This window comes from Podarcis muralis, chromosome 12 (genome assembly GCF_964188315.1).
Source record: "Podarcis muralis chromosome 12, rPodMur119.hap1.1, whole genome shotgun sequence".
Classification (NCBI taxonomy): domain Eukaryota; kingdom Metazoa; phylum Chordata; class Lepidosauria; order Squamata; family Lacertidae; genus Podarcis; species Podarcis muralis.
The window spans coordinates 25,293,928-25,314,249 of NC_135666.1; the positions used below are offsets into that span (position 1 = coordinate 25,293,928).

Sequence of the window (20,322 nt, forward strand, 5' to 3'; positions counted from 1 at the left end):
CCGAGCCAACTAGACGTGGCTGCTGCACTAAGGATTCTGTAGCACCCCCGGCCCTGTTAAATGGAAAGATATATTAACACCGTTGTTGTGATCTCCTTGGAAGGAAAAGTGGGATATAAATAAGTGGGATAATAAATGCACCGCTGGTCTGGCACTTCCACAAGCCCTGCATATGCTAAACGTGTCTTGCATGAGACTTACCAACACAGGGGGTCACAGTGTGCATTTTTTTCCTACTTGAAAGTGCTCTTCATATACTGTAGGAACTGTGGCATGAAATTATTGAAAGTGTGGTTTTTCAGTATGTGTGTATTGTGAGGAGTTTCAAAGGATCTGAGCGAATAGGCATTAAAATTGCAAATGTGGCTTAATGTAAGCAAATGTAAAGTGATGCACATAGGGACAAAAATAAACAAATCATTACTTCACATCATAATGGATTCTGAACTGGTGGTGACTGACCACCAGAAAAGAGAACTTGGGGTGGAGGGTTCTTAGCAAATAGTGTGATGAAAATGTCGGCCCTTTGCAGCTATGAATAAGGTGAATTCTGTCTTGCAGATCATTAGGAAAGCAATTGATAGGGGCAGTAGGAAACTACCAATAACATAATACTGTTATACAAATCTGTGATGCAACTACACATGAAATACTTTATGCAGTTCTAATCCCTGCACCTCAGAAACAATAGAGTTGAACTGGGGAAGGTACAGAAAAGGGTAAACCAAAATGACCAATGAAGAAAGGTTACGACCTTTGAAGCTTTTTAAGTTTAGGGGGGAAATGAAAGGCTTGATAGAGGTGTTTAAAATTATGCATGCTATGGGGTCAAATGGACATAGTTTTTCTCTCACTTTCCCATTGGGTCATCCAATGAATCCGAATATTGGAATATTCAGGACAGACAAAAGGAAGTAAAATACCTAGTTAAACTATGGAATTCACTGACTGAGGGTGTAGTGATGGCCACCAACATAGGTGGCTTTAAAAGGGATTAGACAAATTCATGAGTGATAAGGCTGTCACTGACAACTAGTCATGATGGCTAAGGACCAACATCAGTATCCAAGGTAGTATGCCTCTGAAAACCAGTTGCCAAGGGTCACAAGTGGGAGAGGGCTCTTGCGCTCATGTCCTGCTTCTTGGCTTCCTGTAGGCACCTGATTGTCCACAGTGAGACCAGAGTGCTGGATGAGTCTCTCTGGTTGGGGCTCTTCTTTCGTTCTTTTGTAACCAGGAGGACTAGGGGAACATGCTGGTGCCTTTCGCCTGGCACATCTTCAGTGTCTGTAGGAGCTGGTCCATCTGTGCTATGTCAGCTAGTAAGCAACAGCATTCTCAGAAGCGCCTCCCACATGCAGATCACAAGACCAAGAGTACATGTGAAATTTCAGCCTGAAGAGGAACTACAGGAGCTACAGAAACCAGGGTAGTTGGTATAGAAGTGCCATAGACATTCATCATTGTAGAACAAGGTGTCTTGTATTTGCTTTTTGTTTAGATCATGGACCTTCTGAATGCACACCACAGTCCTGATAAAGAACAGCTGCCTTAGCAGGATGGATCTTGAAATCCTATTGCACGCTTATCATAGGAAAGTTGAATTGGAAGAGTGGCTCTTTGTGTTGGATTGGCCATGGGAATTTGAGCAAACCCTGGCCTCAACATCTTGTATTCCAGAACAAGAGTAAAAAGCCCTGGTTGGACTTTGGACTGGGGTTGAGACCATGGTTTCTAGATGTTTCGCAAGGAAACCTACATGTGGAATGAATGCTTTTTTTTAAATGGTGGCAAATATGATAGCACTTTTTGGGTGCCCAGATGAACATGTGTAGGTCTAAAGGAAGGGGAGTTATACTCACAAGCCTCACCCCTCAATGTCCACACGTGTTCTAGCTCTGCTTTCAGCATGTGAAGGTCTGAAGGGGGATTTCAGATGCTTTGGGTTGAAGGTGCTTAGAATCCTCATTGGGTTCAGGAATTCTGCATATTCAGGCTTCTCCATTCAAGGGTGGGTTCTAACCATATTCAACAAAGCACAGGTCAGGAGAGGTGTGGCCAGGGCTGGTACGCACATAGATGTCCAGCGCAGACCCAGTACAACCTCCCACATAAGTCTGAGCTCTCACACATTCCTTTGAACACCTAAGGGGTCTTATATCAGCTATGGAAGGAATTTCTAATTAATATATATATATATTATTACATTTATATTCCACCTTTCATTCAGTAGTGCAACAAATAATTATCCAACAAACCTGTGAGATAGGTGAGCCCAGGGCTTTTTTTTCAGGAGGAACTCACAGGAACTCAGTTCCGGCACCTCTCAGGTGGGCACCATTGCCATTCTAAGAGAATGAGGGAGGTGTTCATAGTGAGTTCCGGCACCTCTTTTTTCGAGGAAAATAGCACTGGGTGAGGCTAGTGAGCTCTATGGCTGATCTCCCTTTCTGTAGCCCTCCTTTGCACAGACACCCTCCATGGTAACCTCTTATATTTTCCTCCTATGACACATTGCAACAACTAAACACCCTTTTCATCTTCTGTCCAATTATAAAGCCACTGTTCCCTCCTATTCTGCAGCCTCTTTTGTACCCCTGCTTTTATCTCCGCCTCCCTTTTCATGCTTCCTGCGCCCTCCTTTTTGCAGCTGCCTTTGCACCCCCCCCACATTTTCACCTTTACTTTTTTCTCTCCATCCTCCCTTTTCTCAACTCCCTCCCTCTTGCCCACAGCCCCCTGCTATTTCCATGCCTCTTCCTCTTTTCCATTATACAGTCTCCTTTGCACACCCACCCACCCACCGATATGTTACTGTCTCTTTAAGATGAATACAATCTTAAGAGCAAGAGTTAGAGATGGAGAAAGTTCAGTTCAGTTGATTGATGCTGTACATATACAGGTGTTTGCTTGGTAATAATTCCTACATTGAACCTGGAACTTCATGTTGGACAACACATGGTATTGGGTATGAAAGTACTATTGGATATTTGAGGGTTCTTAATCCTTTATCTCCCTCATGTGAGGCAACTGAGGAATGGAAGTTTGAGTGCAGCAAAAAGGAAGTGACACTGAAATAGTCCCCTTTATTTTTTTCCAGTGCCCCCTTTCACTCCTCCACAGCACTGCACATGTCCCTTTTAATTCAATTCACTTCCATCTGCCCCCTCTCCAATTTTGTGTCTTAAAACTCTCTTCTCTCACACCTCCCTCCCCTACCTCTCATATTATCCTACATTCCTCCAAATGCCGCGTTTACCTCCACTGTTCTACCTGCCCCTGCTCCAATTCCTCTTTTCTCTTCTCCCAGTGACCAGAGGTCTAAAACTGTCACACACAGAGACAGTCTTTCCCCCACAAGGCATTCTCTTCACCCCTGCATCAAACCATTTACTACAGACCTGAGTCCACTCCTTTTTCATCCTGCCTGCTCCTTCTTCCCCTGCCTCTACTTTCAATCCTTGGGAAACAGCGAATAAAAACAGTGTGATGACAGACCAGTGCAAATATAGTATAGAAAGAAAGAATTTTGCTGAACAGAGTTCTTGAATCCGCCCCCCCCCCCATTCTACTGAGGCACATTGGGGTTCTAATCCTACCACAAACTATGTGGATGAGCCTAAGTATCTGTGAGGAAACTTTTGTAATTGTAGCAGTTCTATTAAATGTGGTAAATGTCAGCTGAGGTAGATTAGATTTTGTGTCAAGGGTGCAGTGAGGTAATTTACGCTCTGAACTTAGTGGACTTATAGGGGAGCTGTTGTTTAGATGCCAACATATTTTATGTCATTTACTTCAAAATGTGGTAAGCCAAAAAGTTTGTGAGGCCATTCTGCTCATGCTTTGGAATGGAGTGCTGGACTCCTGCTTCAAAGGCCTGACTGGAAAGTAGCACTGCTTGGTAGAAGGTCTGGTAAGAAATAAGTTAACTGCACATATTCATTATTCCATTAAGAATACTGCTTCTTCTCTTTCTAGGTGGCTGGTTTTGGCTATTGCCATGGTGCGGTTTTACATGGAAAAAGGAACACACAAAGGCTTATACAAAAACATTCAAAAGACACTTAAATTTTTCCAGACTTTTGCTTTGCTTGAGGTAAGTTTTTTAAGCAATGCATTTTTTTTTAATGGGACAGTGGTGGTCTGGGAATATACTTTCAACGAAACATTAACGGACCCAAAGAAGTTTAGTCTGTTGTCAAGCTAACAGAAGTTCCCATACCTTCAGCCAGAGGGAATGGTTCTCATAAATTAGGCAGCCTAAATTAACTGTCTCTGGACTGCTGAGTTTGAGGTCAGAAGCTCTATACATGGAGACGAGACCATCCTGGCAGCTACCAGTCCATGTGACATGCTGACTCTAGGCCTGTATGGAGGTGCTGTTTGTATCAATGGGTGCCTCCTCATGGAGGCTGTATTTTTAGCTCATGGAATATGATTTGTGTGGTTGCGGTGATCCTTTATCTGAGCTGTCATCATTATGCAACTTTATTATTCATTTATTTCATACACACACACCGACACCACTTTTTCCATGACATCTAAAATGGCATACAATTTTAAGATATTAAAACATGCTCTGATGGCACTCAGTGTGGTTGGCTGCCAGCTAGTATGAACCAGGTCATACAGATTTATTCTTGACACAAAGCTAGCATACAGATTTGCTAAACATTATTAAACATAATAAATGTTTAAATAATTTAGAGTGACTATGAGCACTTTGTGAAATAGCTTGCAAACTATGCAGAATTCGGAAGAAAGGCACTTTAACTTGGGCTTTTTGTAAATCACCAGTCTTTTGAGTTTCCCACTGATTTGAAATGGAATTTTAAGTTTCTCACCCTCTTTTCCATATAGTTCGCCGGCAGTTATTCATGGAACCCCTGCTGTTTTTCTATATCAGTTGCCTACACTTTGTGTGTGACTGCATCTCCATGAGTTCCCAAGGTGGTGGTGGAGTTGCCTCCTCATGCTGTGATTCTGTCCCATAGTATGATCCTGGGCATGAATATGCTTTACAGGCCCAATGCTGTGTTCATCAGCTACCTGAGAGGGAGGGAATTAAAGTGCACCACACAATGGCATTTATCTCCAATAGGGGTGGATAGCTACATCCACCTCCACTTCTCCTGACATTATATATGGCATCAGGTGTAGAGCGGTTAAAACGGGGCTTTGCAGGCACCGCTGATTGGCACTGCCTGCAAAGCCCCATGCACAGCACTTCCAAAGTGTCTACTATCAGCTGATTGTTGGCAGTTGGAAAGCACTGCAGTTTTTTGCCTGCATAGATTGATTTCAAACTGTGCAGGGCAGAAGGAGCCACCTTATATTATTGTGATGAATGATCAGCAGGTGGCCTTAGTGGCTTGGGGTGCTTTTTTCCAGCTCTGGCTGGTTCGCCAGATGTGGCGGCGGTTCAAATCCCCGCGACGAGGTGAGCTCCCGTTTTTCGGTCCCTGCTCCTGCCAACCTAGCAGTTCGAAAGCATGTCAAAGTGCAAGTAGATAAATAGGTACTGCTCCGGCAGGAAGGTAAACAGTGTTTCCATGTGCTGCTCTGGTTCGCCAGAAGCGGGTTAGTCATGCTGGCCACATGACCTGGAAGCTGTGCGCTGGCTCGCTCGGCCAGTAAAGCGAGATGAGCACTGCAACCCCAGAGTTGTCCGCGACTGGACCTAACGGTCAGGGGTCCCTTTACCTAATATTGTAATATCCTCTGTGTGGGGCTGCCCTTGAAGAAGAAGCTTCAACTGGTCCAAAATGCGGCAGCCAGATTACTGGCTGGGGATCCATTTAGATCTCACATAACCCCTGCTTTAAAACAGCTGCACTGGTTGCAAGTTTGTTTCCAGGCCTAACTTCCAGACCATTGATTTCAGTGGCTCTATTGAGAATATGACTTGTGTTGCATATACAACCCAATTTAAGCAACTTAAGGCAGTGATCAAAAATTGAAATTGAGTTACGAGCCCCTTTAACATTGCAAATGTCGTGAGCTGTTTGGCTTCTGGGTTCTAGTGCCATGGCTGGTCAAGGGATGCATGGCTGTACACGTAACAGCAGCCAGTTCGCGGTCATAGAAATATATTGAGATAAATAGCAGAACATTGTACAACCCAAATAGTGCAGCAGCTAACAATTCTAGTAATTTTTATTTTATTTTTATGCTCATTGTATTCCAAGCCTTATGCTTTCCAGTGGAGTGGTTGAAACTTTTGCCAGATGTTTTACCTTTCCTGCCCCTACATGTGCAACTTAAAAAAAAAAATATTTTTATTGTTTTGCTGTTTATGAAGTGCCTAGTTTTGCAACAGGGTGGTGGTATTCTCCATGCTGTCATGTGCCCACCTGCCAGTAGAGTCATCTCCTGATGCTCATTTCTCCATGATTGCTGTGAGTCTTCTATAGCTTGCATTTTCCATGTTAAATTCTATCCCAGCCTAGAAGTTCCATTTCTGTGTTTTATTTCTCACATGACTATGATGCTAATAGACCTGTTACGGTTTTGCTTTTGAAATACTCAGTTGTTCATCCTCCCCATCTCTCTCTCTTTAAATTTACAGATAATCCACTGTGCATTTGGTGAGTCATGGTTTCAGTTTCTCAGTTAACTAAACAAAATCCTGCCCTGTGAGACAAAGGTGACCTGTTTCTCTTTTTAAGGAGTAGTGCACACTTCTATGCTTGTGACCGGGGTCCAAGTGAGTTCCAGAATCTTCATGGTGTGGTTTATTACACATAGTGTAAAGCAGGTAAGTGTCGTGAAACTGGTTGTCTCTTCAACTCTGCGGGCGTTTTGTGTGACAATTCGCAGTCTTCTAAAAGTCAGCAGAGATGTGTCTTCAGCAAGGCTTAAGGAACCTTCAGAGGGCTGAGGCTGACTTGTAACAGCACACAGCTCTGCAGGCAAATCTTAAAAGTTCCTCATTTGTGTCTGCCTTACACTTGGGAGATGAGGACTTAAAGGCCATTGGAGATGGATATCTGAGCTAGGCTGGCCTCCTGCCCGGTTTGCTCTCTCTATGAAACAAGATCAAAGGCTGACACATCTCTTTGGCAACCGATTCACCAAGCTGTCGGGCTGTTCCTGTTTCAGAGAGGACTTAAAATTAGCACATGTTGAATGGACTAAGTGAAAGTAAGCCTTAAGCTAAATGCATGTGAATTAATCTTTCATGCAGGTGTTTTCCTAGTTAGCATTAATGTCATTGTTCTTAGGTATGTGCAGTAAGTGCTTATAATAGGTATAAGGAAAGACTCCTACCATTCCTTTATAAGCTCCCAGGGGAAATTAGCTGAGGCTGGTGAGGTGTATATTACAAAGTTAAATTGGACCAGAGTGATTTTATGTGAAAGCCTAGTGCTTGATGTTAATTACCACTAACTAACATCATACTGATTTCCATTGGGGTAAATGTTAAGGATGTGCTTCCATTGGAAATTTGTGCAGGAATCCTAAGCATTCCTACTACGAAGGCAAGTCACACTCAACCAAACTCAGACTTAACTTCTGCTTAGGATTGCCCTGGAAAGTGTGGCGTGGTGGCTGGACAGTGCCCAATCTTTCACGGAGTGTAGAATGTGCTTTACAATAGTTCATAATTTCAGGCTGTGATAGTTGCTCCACAATTCAGTTTTGTTTTGAATATCTTAATGGTTACAACCAAAATTAACCCTAGCTTTCTCCCCCCCCCCATTTCATTTCTGTATTCATTTGCTGTAAAGGGCCCAGCCATTAAATTGTATCACCAGCAGGTGGCAGTTTTGACTATCTGCTTATAGTCATGAACGGCATAATTTCTTCATTCCTTTTTATGTTTGTTTGCAGGTGAGAACTCTTGGGCTGATTATTATTTTTATTATTTTTAAAAAATTGTATCCCAAACTGTGTGCAGTTTGCTCAGAACCACAACAGCTTGTTTTTAAATTATAGAACAGGTTTAACATTCAAATTCATTTTTCTTTATTTTTATGCCTTGGTACAAATGTTTTCCATTATTTCCTAAGATGCCATGTCCGCATTTGAGGAGAAGGAGGAACTAGATTCATGCAGTCATTGGCATATATCAGTGCGTTTGGGAAGAGGCCCTGCCTAGTAGGAAGTTCCCCCTAAGTAAAGGTAAAGGGACCCCTGGCCATTAGGTCCAGTCGCGACAGACTCTGGGGTTGTGACACTCATCTCACTTTATTGGCCGAGGGAGCCAGCGTACAGCTTCCGGGTCATGTGGCTAGCATGACTAAGCTGCTTCGGGAGAACCAGAGCAGCGCACAGAAATGCCGTTTACCTTCCCGCTGGAGTGGTACCTATTTATCTACTTGCACTTGACGAGCTTTCAAACTGCTAGGTTGGCAGGAGCAGAGACCGAGCAATGGAAGCTCACCCCGTCACAGGGATTCGAACCGCCGACCTTCTGATCGGCAAGTCCTAGGCTCTGTGGTTTAACCCACAGCGCCACCCGCATCCCATCCCCCTAAGTAACAGTCATATAATACATTTACTAGCACAACCGAAAAGCAGCCTTTTGAGATAATTTAAACCTGTGGTGGAGAACCTCTGGGCCACAGACCGAATAAGGTCTGCTGGGACTCAGATGATGGTCCATCAGGCCATCTGGGGCCAACCACGCCAACCCTTCCTTGGTCTCACATCCTATTTGAACTCAAGCCAGGGGTGCAAAGGATTCTCCTTTGCAGATGTGACTTGCACTCCAGCAGGGGATGCAAACAAAGAATCTCCCTTTTCAGCCCTTTGCAGCCATCTTGAATTTTGAGTCACCTGGTGTCATATGACATCAGGTGACTGACAGGTGGACAACCCAGCCCACCCGTCAGAGTGGTCTGTGGAGGGTGGCCAAGTTCGAGGTATGGCCAGCATCAGAATCTACTTCCACACTCCTGATCTAAGCTCTTAAGAGGCTGAATTTTAAAGCAAAAATAAACCACGATTAAGGTCTAACATAAAATAAAGAAAGAAAAAAGGTCAGATAAATAATAATAATGTTGCTAGGTATGATGAATAAGTCCCAGTCTGCAACTGATAATTAAAATGAAGGAGGGAAGGTGTTATTCAAACGCAATTAACTTAGATTGTGCTAGGTGTAAAAATGGATTTTTGATTCTACCAAGAGCAACATAAAAGACATGAAACATAAAAGACAGCAATTCCATTCTGCATCTAGCACTAATCGAAACGCAGGGGTCTCTTGTAGGGCAGGGCACAGAAGATGCTTTTTTGCTCACAGAAGATGCTCACAGAAGATGCTTTTTTGCTCACAGGGAGTTCCCTGTGAGCCTTTTTCCTCTTGCAGGAGGGAAACCAGCCAGTCTGTCCAAAATAAGCTGATAACATTGGCATTGTAGAAAGAAGTGTACTGTATCTGCCTTTCTGCATCTTTGCCATGTTTTTTATTGTGCTAGGATATTGGTCTACATGCTTTATGCTAAGCCATTATTTTTCTGGTGCAGAGAGTTGCGGGATGTGGCTACATATGAGCTTAAGCTCAAATGCTTAACTGTAACTAGATTGCTAACAGAACTATTATCAAGCTCATCATCCATATAAACTGTCAGCTCGCTCTCTTTTTGTAACAGAATGGATAAAATCCAAAAGATTAGATCCCCACACATAAATGAGCCTTATTACCTGCTGTGGATAAGACATTGCAAAGAATCCTCCCGAAAACCCATACTCATCAATTTGCTGAGAATGGAAACTCTTTGAACAAGAGCGAAGTTTGATCAGTCAAGGTTTTAAATCAATTTTTGTATATATTTGCTTGTTAAAGCTGCTCTTTCTTCAGAATTTAGGTGGGCAACAGCACATTAAAAATAGAAAGCTGTGTATAAACTGTTAAAAAACAACAACACTAGACTGCAATTTTGTGCACACTTACCTGGGAGTAAACCCTTTACTGAACAGAGTAGGACCTGCTGCTGAGTAAGCATGCATAATGCAACACATTTTTTCCTTACATTTTTCTTTTATTTTGTTTTAGGGATTTACAAAGTACAGCCACCTCTTAATCAAGTCTGCATTGCCATTCCTCTTATAAACCAAATTAGTTTGTCCATTTCTGCTAATTCTAAGCATTTCAGAAACCATTCCCATGGAGATAGAACATAAGGATATTTCCATTTTCTGGCCTGCACTACTCTGGCTGTGATTAACAAGATTTTCACTAAAGAATCTGTTCTGCAGACACATCATCCTCAATCTTACCAACATTGGAGAAAGACTAAAATTTGCTCCTATCGTCAATGCAATCTGTTGTATAATATGTTTCCAAAACCCATTGGCAAGTTGACATTCCCACCAGTATGTTAGGTGAACATCAATACAAAACATTTGAAGAGCAATAGTAAACACTTGGTGCTACTCCTTGACCTTATGTGGTACTTGAGATGTTCACCTGTCTGAAAACTTCACAGTCTTTGGATTTTGTCAAGTAGTTGAGCATGGGTTCCCCTTCTGGTCTTGTAACAAAATCTGTGTTGCTTTATCTTATTTCACAGACACCCACGGAGCTTTTATTAGTTTTCAGGCACTTTAACGAAAAAGAAAATTACTTATCTGTAATTCCTCTTCTCACAGTGCAATAAAAGAGATCCCTGCCCCTCCTTTGCAGAGTTAGAAATTAATCTGTTGTTGCTTGTTTCAACAGCTCTGGGTAGCCTCTGATAATCTTGAAGTGGTTGGTAGATGTCTAGAACCTGCAAAGACAGTAGAAGGACTTGGTTGTTGACCAAGCTGCAGATGAGCATGTAGTCAGCTACAGCGCCTAGTTCCTTGCGCCATGTTGTCCATTTGGAGATCTTACTGCCTAAGCGATCCTCTTGCAGAAATGATTCCAGCCAGCATTCTGGCATTGGGTTCTTTTTGCAGCCTGTAGCCTCCTTTTGGTTGCACAAGGCAAAGTGAAATTATCTTAATTTCTTGGAAAATAAAACATGTGGAGAGGAAAAAGCTACAACGGCCTGTTGAAGAGGACAGGCCTGGCACCAGAGAATGGGAATATTAGGCCTGGAAAGGCCAGGGCCCCAGAACCAGCAGATGGCTTATCATGGGCACAGTGGTACCACCTCTACTCATCCAAGAAGGTCAGATGCAGCCTAAGAGTGTTCCCACTTTGTATGTCCAGCCCCTTTTTCTGATTAGGGTTGCCCAAGGGCCCCCGCCCCCAACTCTTAGATCAAGCACTGTAAAGAGGAGACTATAGAAGGTTTACTATACTAGACGAGGCACGAAGGCCAAAAAGGATGTGCAAGCAAAAAAGTAGCTGGGTTGAAAACAGATGTGTTTTGTCAGCGATTTAAATCAGGGGTGGGAACCTGTGCCCCTTCAGATGTTGTCAGATTCCATCTTCCATCTGCCCCAGCCAGCATGGCCAATGGTTCAGAGTTATCAGAAATGTAGTTCAGCAACATTTGAAGAATAACAGGCCAAAGAAGAATTATTTGGGAAGGTAACTAAAAAGGTTGTGGGGGAAGGGGGAAGAGAACCATGTGCATATGTGAATTTGCTATATTTAGTTATTGCTCTGTTCCATAGGCAATCTCTCAGTTTGGTGCGGGATGTTTAGCATAACATGCATTCTTCTTAAAAACATTGATTTGGGTGTACTGCCTTGCCATTCTGTTGCCAGCTTTCTTTACAATTTAAGGATGCAGAAAATGTTGGTTCTTTATACTTCTACAGATCCAGAATGAGGACAGCGTTATTCTTTTTCTGGTCGTATGGACTGTGACAGAGATTACTCGATATTCCTTCTACACATTCAATATGCTCAACCACTTGCCATACTTCATAAAATGGGCCAGGTGGAGAATGCCTTGCAGTTTAGTCTCTCATTGTTCTGTGCATGCTAATTTTCATGCATGCTGAATCGGCAAAGAAATAAACAGTGTGTGGTTAGTTTTTAAAGCTGAGAAGTTGTGTTTGTACTTTTGGGTCTGCTTTTAATGCAGAGTTTGCTGGTTTTAAAAAATTAACCTGTCCTGTGTTCATGCCATTAATATTTCTAGAGGGTTCTTGTGTGTCATTTGAAAATTGCATATTGAATAAGATAGAAAAAAATGTTTGTTCACAGGTGCTTTGCTTTTGCTTGGATAATATGCTATTTTGGGATTGCCTATAGATAAACAAGGCCTTTTATAAGTGAAAGTGCAAAAGCTTGCAAAATGCAACACCTGTGCGAGTCTTTCTGTTATGTCAATTTGGGGATATAATTCTGCTGGAATTCGATGCAAAAGTAGACTAGGTAAAAGAAATACAAGGGATGCAGTTTGGGGGAAGGCAGCTGCAACCTTAACTGAAAATCTTCCTACCCCAGGGGTGAGGAACCAGTGGCCTTCCAAGTATTGTTGGACCAACTCCCTCCCTGATACATTGGTCATGCAAGCTGGAGAGTTGGAATCTGTTGGCAACTGCGGTTCTAGCCTTTTGCCATGTTGCTGCTGTTGGCCAGTGTGCTTGTATTGTAAACATTGAGCGAAGTATTTTGGGTCAATCATAGACATATTTACTTGGAAGTAAGGCTCATGTGTGTGTTCAGTGGGCTTCTCCCTGGTAAATGCATATTATTGGCAGTTTCAGTGGCTGGTGCTGTCGCCATTTTGTTTAACAGCTTGCGTCAACTGAAGCAGACACTTTCAACTGCACTCTGGTGTGGTGAGCATGTGGTAGTTTAGAGACCCAGTCATACTGACATACATGGCAAAAGCTTCTGCAATTGCAACACCTGCAGCTCTCTTCTCTCAGGATAGATATTTTTCCTTTTTAAATAAAAAAAATACAGCTGGATAAGTGATCAGATTTCACTAATCGAGAGTTCTTTTCTAAACTGAGCTTTCAGTTTCATACATGGCATGTTTAATGTTACGCAATGTGTATGCCAAATCATAACAAACTAATGCTTCTCCTTTTAGCATCATATACTCTTGACTAGCAGTCACTATCCAGTGTCTTGCTGGAGCTCCTTCCCATCACTAGCTACTTTTAAAGTGGAGATGCTAGGGCTTGATCCAGGATTTTCTGCATACAAAGCATGAGCTCCATCACTGAGTTTTGGTATCTCTCCCCCCCCCCCTGCTGAGAAAACACTACAAAGCAAAGCAGACAACCATATTCTGATTCCACCGCCCCCCTCCATTGTGTATTATCTCTTAAATGAGATTTCAGAATTCAAAGGAACTCATTTAGCACCTTGCCTTTCAGCGCATTAAAAAAAATGTGACAAACTATTATTCCGTACTTCTTTGTAATAGTTTGGGATTTTCTAATCCTCTTGTGTTTGCTGCCAGAGGAGCTTTGCCGCTTTGTGCATAGGAGAATATGTGCAGCTTAGCTATATGAAAACTCTCCTTTCATTAATTGGCTTCTGATGTGCCTAGGCAGTATTATTGAGTTCTCTTTCTTTCTTTTTGCATGCCGCTAATGTGTTTGGTTCTCTTGTGCACCCCATACAGTCTACTCGAGTTGAGTTCTTTTGAGGGTTTCGGGTTCCCTGGCTGCTCCAGTTTTGGTCATGGAATGCACATGGTGCATTTCCTTCTGACCCTGGGAGCAAACCATCTTTGCCTTTTCCAGCCTGAGTTCCAGAGGCTGGTTCTTTATGAATGGCTGCATTTGTATGCTTTTACCTTGTGCAAAAAACAACAACAACCCTCTGTCAAAGTATTTATAGCTTTAAGTGTCCGGCATGTAAGGTGACAAATATAAAAAAGATAATATCATGTTTATTAAAGCCAGTACTTTTTGGGGGGGGTGTAAAAAATGAGGTGCAGATACCTGTATATTGATAAAAGTGCCAAAGGTAAAAGTGCTCAAAATTGCTTCCATGGCTAGCAGGAAAAAAGAGGTTCCAGTATTTTGTAGCAGTGAATACTTCCCCCACAAAATGCTCTGAATAAAGCAGTTGCGCCTTTCAAGACCAGTGTTTTTTATGGTTCGGAATTGACCATGGGCTCTGCCAAATGTCCATAGTAAAAGGTAAAGGGACCTCTGACCATTAGGTCCAGTCGTGGCTTTATTGGCCGAGGGAGCTGGTGTACAGCTTCCGGTTCATGTGGCCAGCATATTTCAAAAGGATAGTTCCCAACGTCATTATTTTTCAGTTATTTTTGAACACAGTTGTACTATTAACTATAAATCAAGCCAGATGAGTGTACTAGGGTAGAATCTAGTTAGCTTTCTTGGGCTCATGGAAGGGCTTTCGATCCAATGGATGCCTTCTCAAGAGGATCTTTTGGCAATTCACCCTTCCCCTTGCATCCCTCAGTGACTTCCAAAAACCAGTCCCAGAGGCTTGGGAGACCCTCCAGAACAGGGTGGAAGGTGGCTGGGGGCTTGAAAGATTGCAGGGGGGATAGGCAAAAATCACTTTGCCCCCTTTTCCATTTTGGAGGCATCTACTTGATCAAAAGTTCTTTCATGAGCACAAGCACACCAGTTGAATCTCACCGCTGTATGCTGCTCCGTTGTCCAAACAGCAGCAGCAGTTGTATACACAAGTGCATTGGCTGATATTTCTCTACTTAGGATGTGTGTGCTTTTAGTATCTTCAGGGTAAATGTTTAAAGTCTGATCTTCGGGGCCAAAGTTTAAATTCAGATCTTGATCGAACATTTCCATGTTCAACAAATAAAAGTTCTGACTCTGCCAATGAAATGAAATACTAGGCAAATCAGACCATCTTTCCCAATTCCAGACTTAGGTAAACCTGATTGCAAAGGGAGAAATAACAATATATTAATAACCCCCCACCAAGGAATTCTTCATAGGGATTAAAAACTCCATCCCAAAATGGAGTTGTTCCATTGGTCCCTGGCGATTGCTGACAGCCAACACAATTGAGGAAGACAGTAGGGAGACCCATGGCTGCCCACAGTTGACTAGTGTGTGTATTCAGCTGTCTGGCTCATTCATCCGAGTTTATAGCTTTTGAGGAATTTACAGCATTTTGCTCAACCAGAACACATGGGCAGCAAGCATGGTAAGTTCCATTGCATCTAGGGGAGCTTACTCCCAGGTAAGTGTTGTAATCCAAAGCAGAAAATCAGAAAGATAATGGTTGGAGTGATTTGTTTAGTTATATTGTTTCTTCCAGGTACAATTTTTTCATCATCTTATATCCCGTGGGAGTCATCGGTGAGCTGTTAACCATTTATGCTGCCTTACCTTATGTGAAGAGATCGGGGATGTTTTCAGTGAGACTTCCCAACAAGTATAATGTCTCTTTTGACTACTACTATTTCCTTCTCATCGTCATGGCATCCTATGTACCACGTAGGTATCGATAGAGGCATGTGGAAACATTTGTCTTTTTAAAGTCCCATTCAAAAGCTTATCCTATCTTCTTTTATTACTCAGTTACCATACCTTGCATCTTTCCATAACAAAGTAATATGTAATAAACCCAAACCATCCCCATTCTTCCAAATTCAATCACGCTAACCACCCTGTGCTTTCTGCCTTCAATGAATTGCTCAGGATGAAACACGGCTTTGGGCTACATGTTCTTTCGGCTTATTTTCATTGAGAACTGTTCTCTTTATGATTGCTCTTTTTAGAAATTGTTTCCATCATTCTCTGGTGGAGGTTTTAAGACTGCTGCTTTAGGACTTGGCTGATGTATGCATTTAAAAATTATTGCATGATTGTTTGTAAGCTGTCTTGAATCCTTAAAAAAGAAGCAGCTGGGGCATATGGCTGAAATTCAGACTTTGAGTGGGGTGGAGCCATTCCTCCACCAAGCCCACCTCCACCCCATGGAGCGATGCCCCAATCCCTCTGTGATTCCCTGTTCTGTCCCTATAAGAAATGCTGTGGTTGGATCCCTGAAACTGGGCATTCCAGGTGTGGGGACAGACTGAGCCAGCCCCATTACCACCTCTGATTTGCCTGGCCTCTCCCTGCCTTGCTTCCTGACCAATGTGAACAGCAAGGCAATGGTGACCCTACTGCAGCCATGGTGGGGGGTTTGGATGACATAAAGTACCCAATTCCGTTTGCTACAGTTACACATCTCTGCTCTTTCTTTTCTTCCCTAATAGTGTTTCCACAACTGTACTTCCACATGCTTCGTCAAAGAAGAAAAGTGCTTCACGGCGAAGTGATTGTAGAAAAGGACGATTAAAAACAAGCCCTTTTAACCACGGTGCTTCTTCAGAGTAACAAACCAAAATCCAGAAAGTGTTGCACGAGTCCAAGTGTGAAATCATGGAACAAAAATAACTAGTGCACAAAACCAACATAGGTCATATTATTTAGTAACGCTAATATTTTTCGGACTTCGCTATTTCAAGTCTGCATTAATTTTTGGTACTGTCACCACCCCCACTTGTCAAATTTAGGGTCCTTTTCATATGTTCAAAACACTGCATGTACTTGGAGGGGGCTCCTTTCTTCTGTGGAAGGGTCCTCCTAGCCATTAGGAGAGCTTTTCAGGGGAATGCAGGAATGCTGTTGGGATCCCTTGGGATCCTGGCCTGTGGCTTCCTTTAAGTGTCATCATAGGCCTATCAGATTTCCCGCCTGTTAATATCTTACAGGGGGAATTAATAAAATGTACCTTTTATCTGCGTACATATAATAAATTAGAAACTTAAGACCATTTCAATGGCTGCAAAAACCTGAATGCAAGAAGCATCTCCTTGAAACTGATGCCAAGTGGGCTGTTCACTGTAAATGGAGATGGGAATGAGCTCAGTCTTAAATGCTGCAATATTTATTTATTTTTAAGCTCCTGGAAGGCAGTTGTCCTATTTAAAGGAATTCACTACTAGATACCTGCAATATGTTCTACACAAAAAAAGATCAGATCAAAAATTCAGCTGTCCAGATAATTTAAGGACAAGGGATATTTTTGTTCATTTTGAGAAATGTTTATGTGCCAAAATACAATCAAAAAGAGAAAAGTGTAATGTTTGCCCTCTGCACATTGGCAATCTGTGATACATGAAATTTTGGTTTACTTTGGTTTACATGACTGTTTAGCAGTTTGCTCAGTAGGCAGGATCCAAAGAACCGCACAACTAATATACCCATGGGACCTTTGGGCTTTTATTTTTCAAAAGGCAGTCCTCTATGTAATATAGAAAACCAGTTTTGAAGCTGATGGTTTTCTGCTCAAAAACTGGCGGGGTGGAGTCAAATGATTGCATGTGCATTATGCAGATCTTTAGATCCCAGCCTTTGTGCCTTATTGTAAAAGAATGTAAAATCGTGATAAAGAAAGTACAGTGGTATCTTGGGTTAGTACTTAATTAGTTCCGGAGGTCCGTTCTTAACCTGAAACTGTTCTTAACCTGAAGCACCACTTTAGCTAATGGGGCCTCCTGCTGCCGCTGCTGCGCCACCGGAGCACAATTTCTGTTCTCATCCTGAAGCAAAGTTCTTAACCTGAGGTACTATTTCTGAGTTAGCAGAGTCTGTAACCTGAAGTGTCTGTAACCTGAAGTGTATGTAACCCGAGGTACCACTGTACAAGTAAAGGAAATTCAGGGAAAGAAAAACACTGGATATCTCCACCCAGCACCTGCAGTCTAGTCTCACACATCCTGAAATCTGACTCAAGGGTCAGGGGATTCTACAGAGCACCTGACCTTGGGAAGCTGCCAATAGGGGTGTGTGATCCCTTTCTGCTTTCTGCTTGTGCTATAGGATCTTTGGATCCAAGCCGTGATGTGATTAGAGCTTGTGGTGAACTCTTTCTTCAAATATACTTGAGTTTATGTGTCTAGTCCTTTCAAATTGTGTATTAGCAAGGTTTTAGCTGGGGGGAGGGGGGGTGCAGCTCTTTACTGTACACTTTTTACTGTAAGTGCTTTTCCGGCAATGTAACAATTTTATTTTGGGGGTGGGGCCTCTGCAATTTAAAAAACTCACAAAGGTGCTCTAACCATTTTTCATGTTATGTAAAGCTTTTAAAATATAGTATCACACAAAATCATTCAGCTGTGTTTAGATTAAAGGGTTTCAAGTTGCATCAATTATATTTTTTGCAGTTACTGTTTAAGCCTGATTTTTTTTTTCCTTTTAAGAACGTCAAACTATTTCTTACAAAATATCCAGGCAGCTCTTTGGTACATGTTTCTGAATTAGTACGGAGAAGAACTATGTGAGAAGATCTACTATTTTTTCAATGGTTAATACGGTTACCTTTTCTAGCATTTCAACTTCTTAATGCCTAAGTATATTATGTGCCTCATCCTGTAATTCTTGCTAGTCTAAATTGGATTTTCTGAAGCTGTTCTTTAAGTAGAAATATTTGGTTCTCATGTATGCTGTCGTTAAACCTGAGGATGTTGTCATGCAGTAAACAAGGAAATATTGTAGGTATTTTTTTACCATTTTGTACATCCAATATTAAAATAATACAATTTCTTGCAATCATGATTTCTGATTTTCCACAGAGGAGCCATGTAGTATCCCTGGGTTATATTTTAAGGAAGAAAACATTTTAAGGTGATTTTACTCTGCTAATACTCTGCAAAATGGCACTTCAAATAAACTATTAAATCCACACCCAAATGTTTTTATAGTTCTGCAGTTTCCAGATGTATAGAACATAAAGGTTTTTCAGTGCAGGACTGATGTGATATTGTCACTAATATGTTATTAGCTTCAAACATAATAATATTTCTAACACACCACCCACCTGACTGGGTTGTCCCAGCAATTCTGGGCGGCTTCCAACAAAAATACAGGGAAAACAACACTTTGTGTCTCCAGATTGACTAAGAAATTATGAATTCAATACATCCTAGATAATCTGGAGATAGTTCCATTTACATAGAATGTATTGCTTAATTTTGGCAACAGATCCCACCAAGAAAAGATGATAAATGTAAACAATGTTTGGTTGCATTCACACAATATTATTCTCATAACTATCTCATTGTCTTAGTTCTGAGCACTGAATGTATGTGGGGTTACTCTAGTTATAGAATCCCTTTAGGCTGTGGTTGTTCTCCATCTGTGAGAATCAGGTCCCCAAGTTAAGTGGCAGGGGTGTGAACTTGAATAAAATATGGGTGGGGGGGGGGAGATAAGCCCCGACCTGCATAACCAATCACAAGACAGGGCGCGCGCACACTGTTTGAATGGCAATACCCATCAACTTTGCCCTCCCCCCCGATATTTTATTGGGTGGGGGGCAAAGGGACCTCAGCCCCTAGGAGTTGGCTCCTATGCTAAGTGTCCTGTATTGAGTATATTTTGTGGCTTGATAACAAATGATTTCCCCCTTTTTGTTTTCAGAAGTCTTCTGCTTAGATGTAATCCAATCATTTCATGTAAAGGTATTTCATGCTGTAAACATAACTCAGTCTATAAACTTGAAGTTCACCAAGGTGTATTTCCCCAAATGCTGTTGTACAATGTCAGTTCTCAAAATGGGGTGGTTTTTTGGAGAAAAGCAGAAAAACTGAACTTTTAAGCAAGCTAATTTCACAATGTTTACATAGCACCATTTTTGGGATTTGACTTCATACTAGCCTGCAAACTAAAGCATATTGTATCTGGTACTGTGGCTAATTAACTTAACAATTCAGTTACAATTTGTGCTTCCTGTTAATTTGGATATGTCTGCTTTTACCAAGCATTGACCAAAGGGCACCGGTCGGTTTATGCAGCTGAAGTTTTTCAGAAGGTTATAGCAGTCATTGCATGGATACAAATATTATGTTTCCATAACCAGGATTACTGCACACTCAAGTTCACCTTGAGATCCTAACTGCAATAAATTACAGCACACTTTTTGGCACATATCCATCTTATATCCTTCCTCCAATATCCTTCCCCTTTAAATTCAGATATTACCTTATTTAGCAAATAGATCTTATATTTGTGTAGCCTTTAAAAACACACACACAAACTTGGAAAGACTGGTTTGCTGCTAAACCTTGTTGATAGCCATTTATTTGTTTACTAACTACCTAGGGACTTACACATGAGTCCGATCCTGCAATGTGCTGCTGCGTGTGTTAAATACCAAGCACATTCCAGTGCTACAGATTTCAGGAGCTCTCGAGAACGATCCCTTCCTCCAGTAGTAACTTTTGCATGTTTGATACAACCTTCACTTAATGGACCATGAATATTTATCTTCCTTTCCTCAAATAAAGCTCTCTTATGTGTTTTGATCTGTAAATTAGTCTTCAACCAGTCATTTTGCTGTGTATGTATCTAAGTCTGTCTCGCTCCCATTCCTGTTTTGTAACTAAACATAGGTCCAAGTCTTTCTCAGCATAATCCTATACATGTCTTGGTTCAGTGGGCTTGCTCTCAGGAACTGAGTAGAGCATTGGAGCCTCAGTT

At 41.8% G+C, this 20,322-nt stretch overlaps 1 protein-coding gene across 5 annotated transcripts in view; it reads left to right on the plus strand.

The window, feature by feature from the left end:
• Positions 1-18,393, plus strand: part of HACD1 (3-hydroxyacyl-CoA dehydratase 1) — a 22,507-nt gene extending 4,114 nt beyond the window's left edge. For 3 of the 5 annotated variants that reach the window (XM_028751209.2, XM_028751208.2, XM_028751205.2), the window contains exons 2-7: positions 3,979-4,096; positions 6,569-6,587; positions 6,669-6,757; positions 11,701-11,822; positions 15,110-15,288; positions 16,056-18,393. In XM_028751209.2, coding sequence (XP_028607042.1) covers positions 4,001-4,096; positions 6,569-6,587; positions 6,669-6,757; positions 11,701-11,822; positions 15,110-15,288; positions 16,056-16,138 — 588 coding nt within the window. In that variant the 5' untranslated portion in view covers positions 3,979-4,000 and the 3' untranslated portion in view covers positions 16,139-18,393. The remainder of the gene's footprint in view (positions 1-3,978; positions 4,097-6,568; positions 6,588-6,668; positions 6,758-11,700; positions 11,823-15,109; positions 15,289-16,055) is intronic. The other 2 variants (XM_028751206.2, XM_028751207.2) reach the window with 2 other exon arrangements.
• The last annotated feature ends 1,929 nt before the right edge of the window (positions 18,394-20,322 follow it).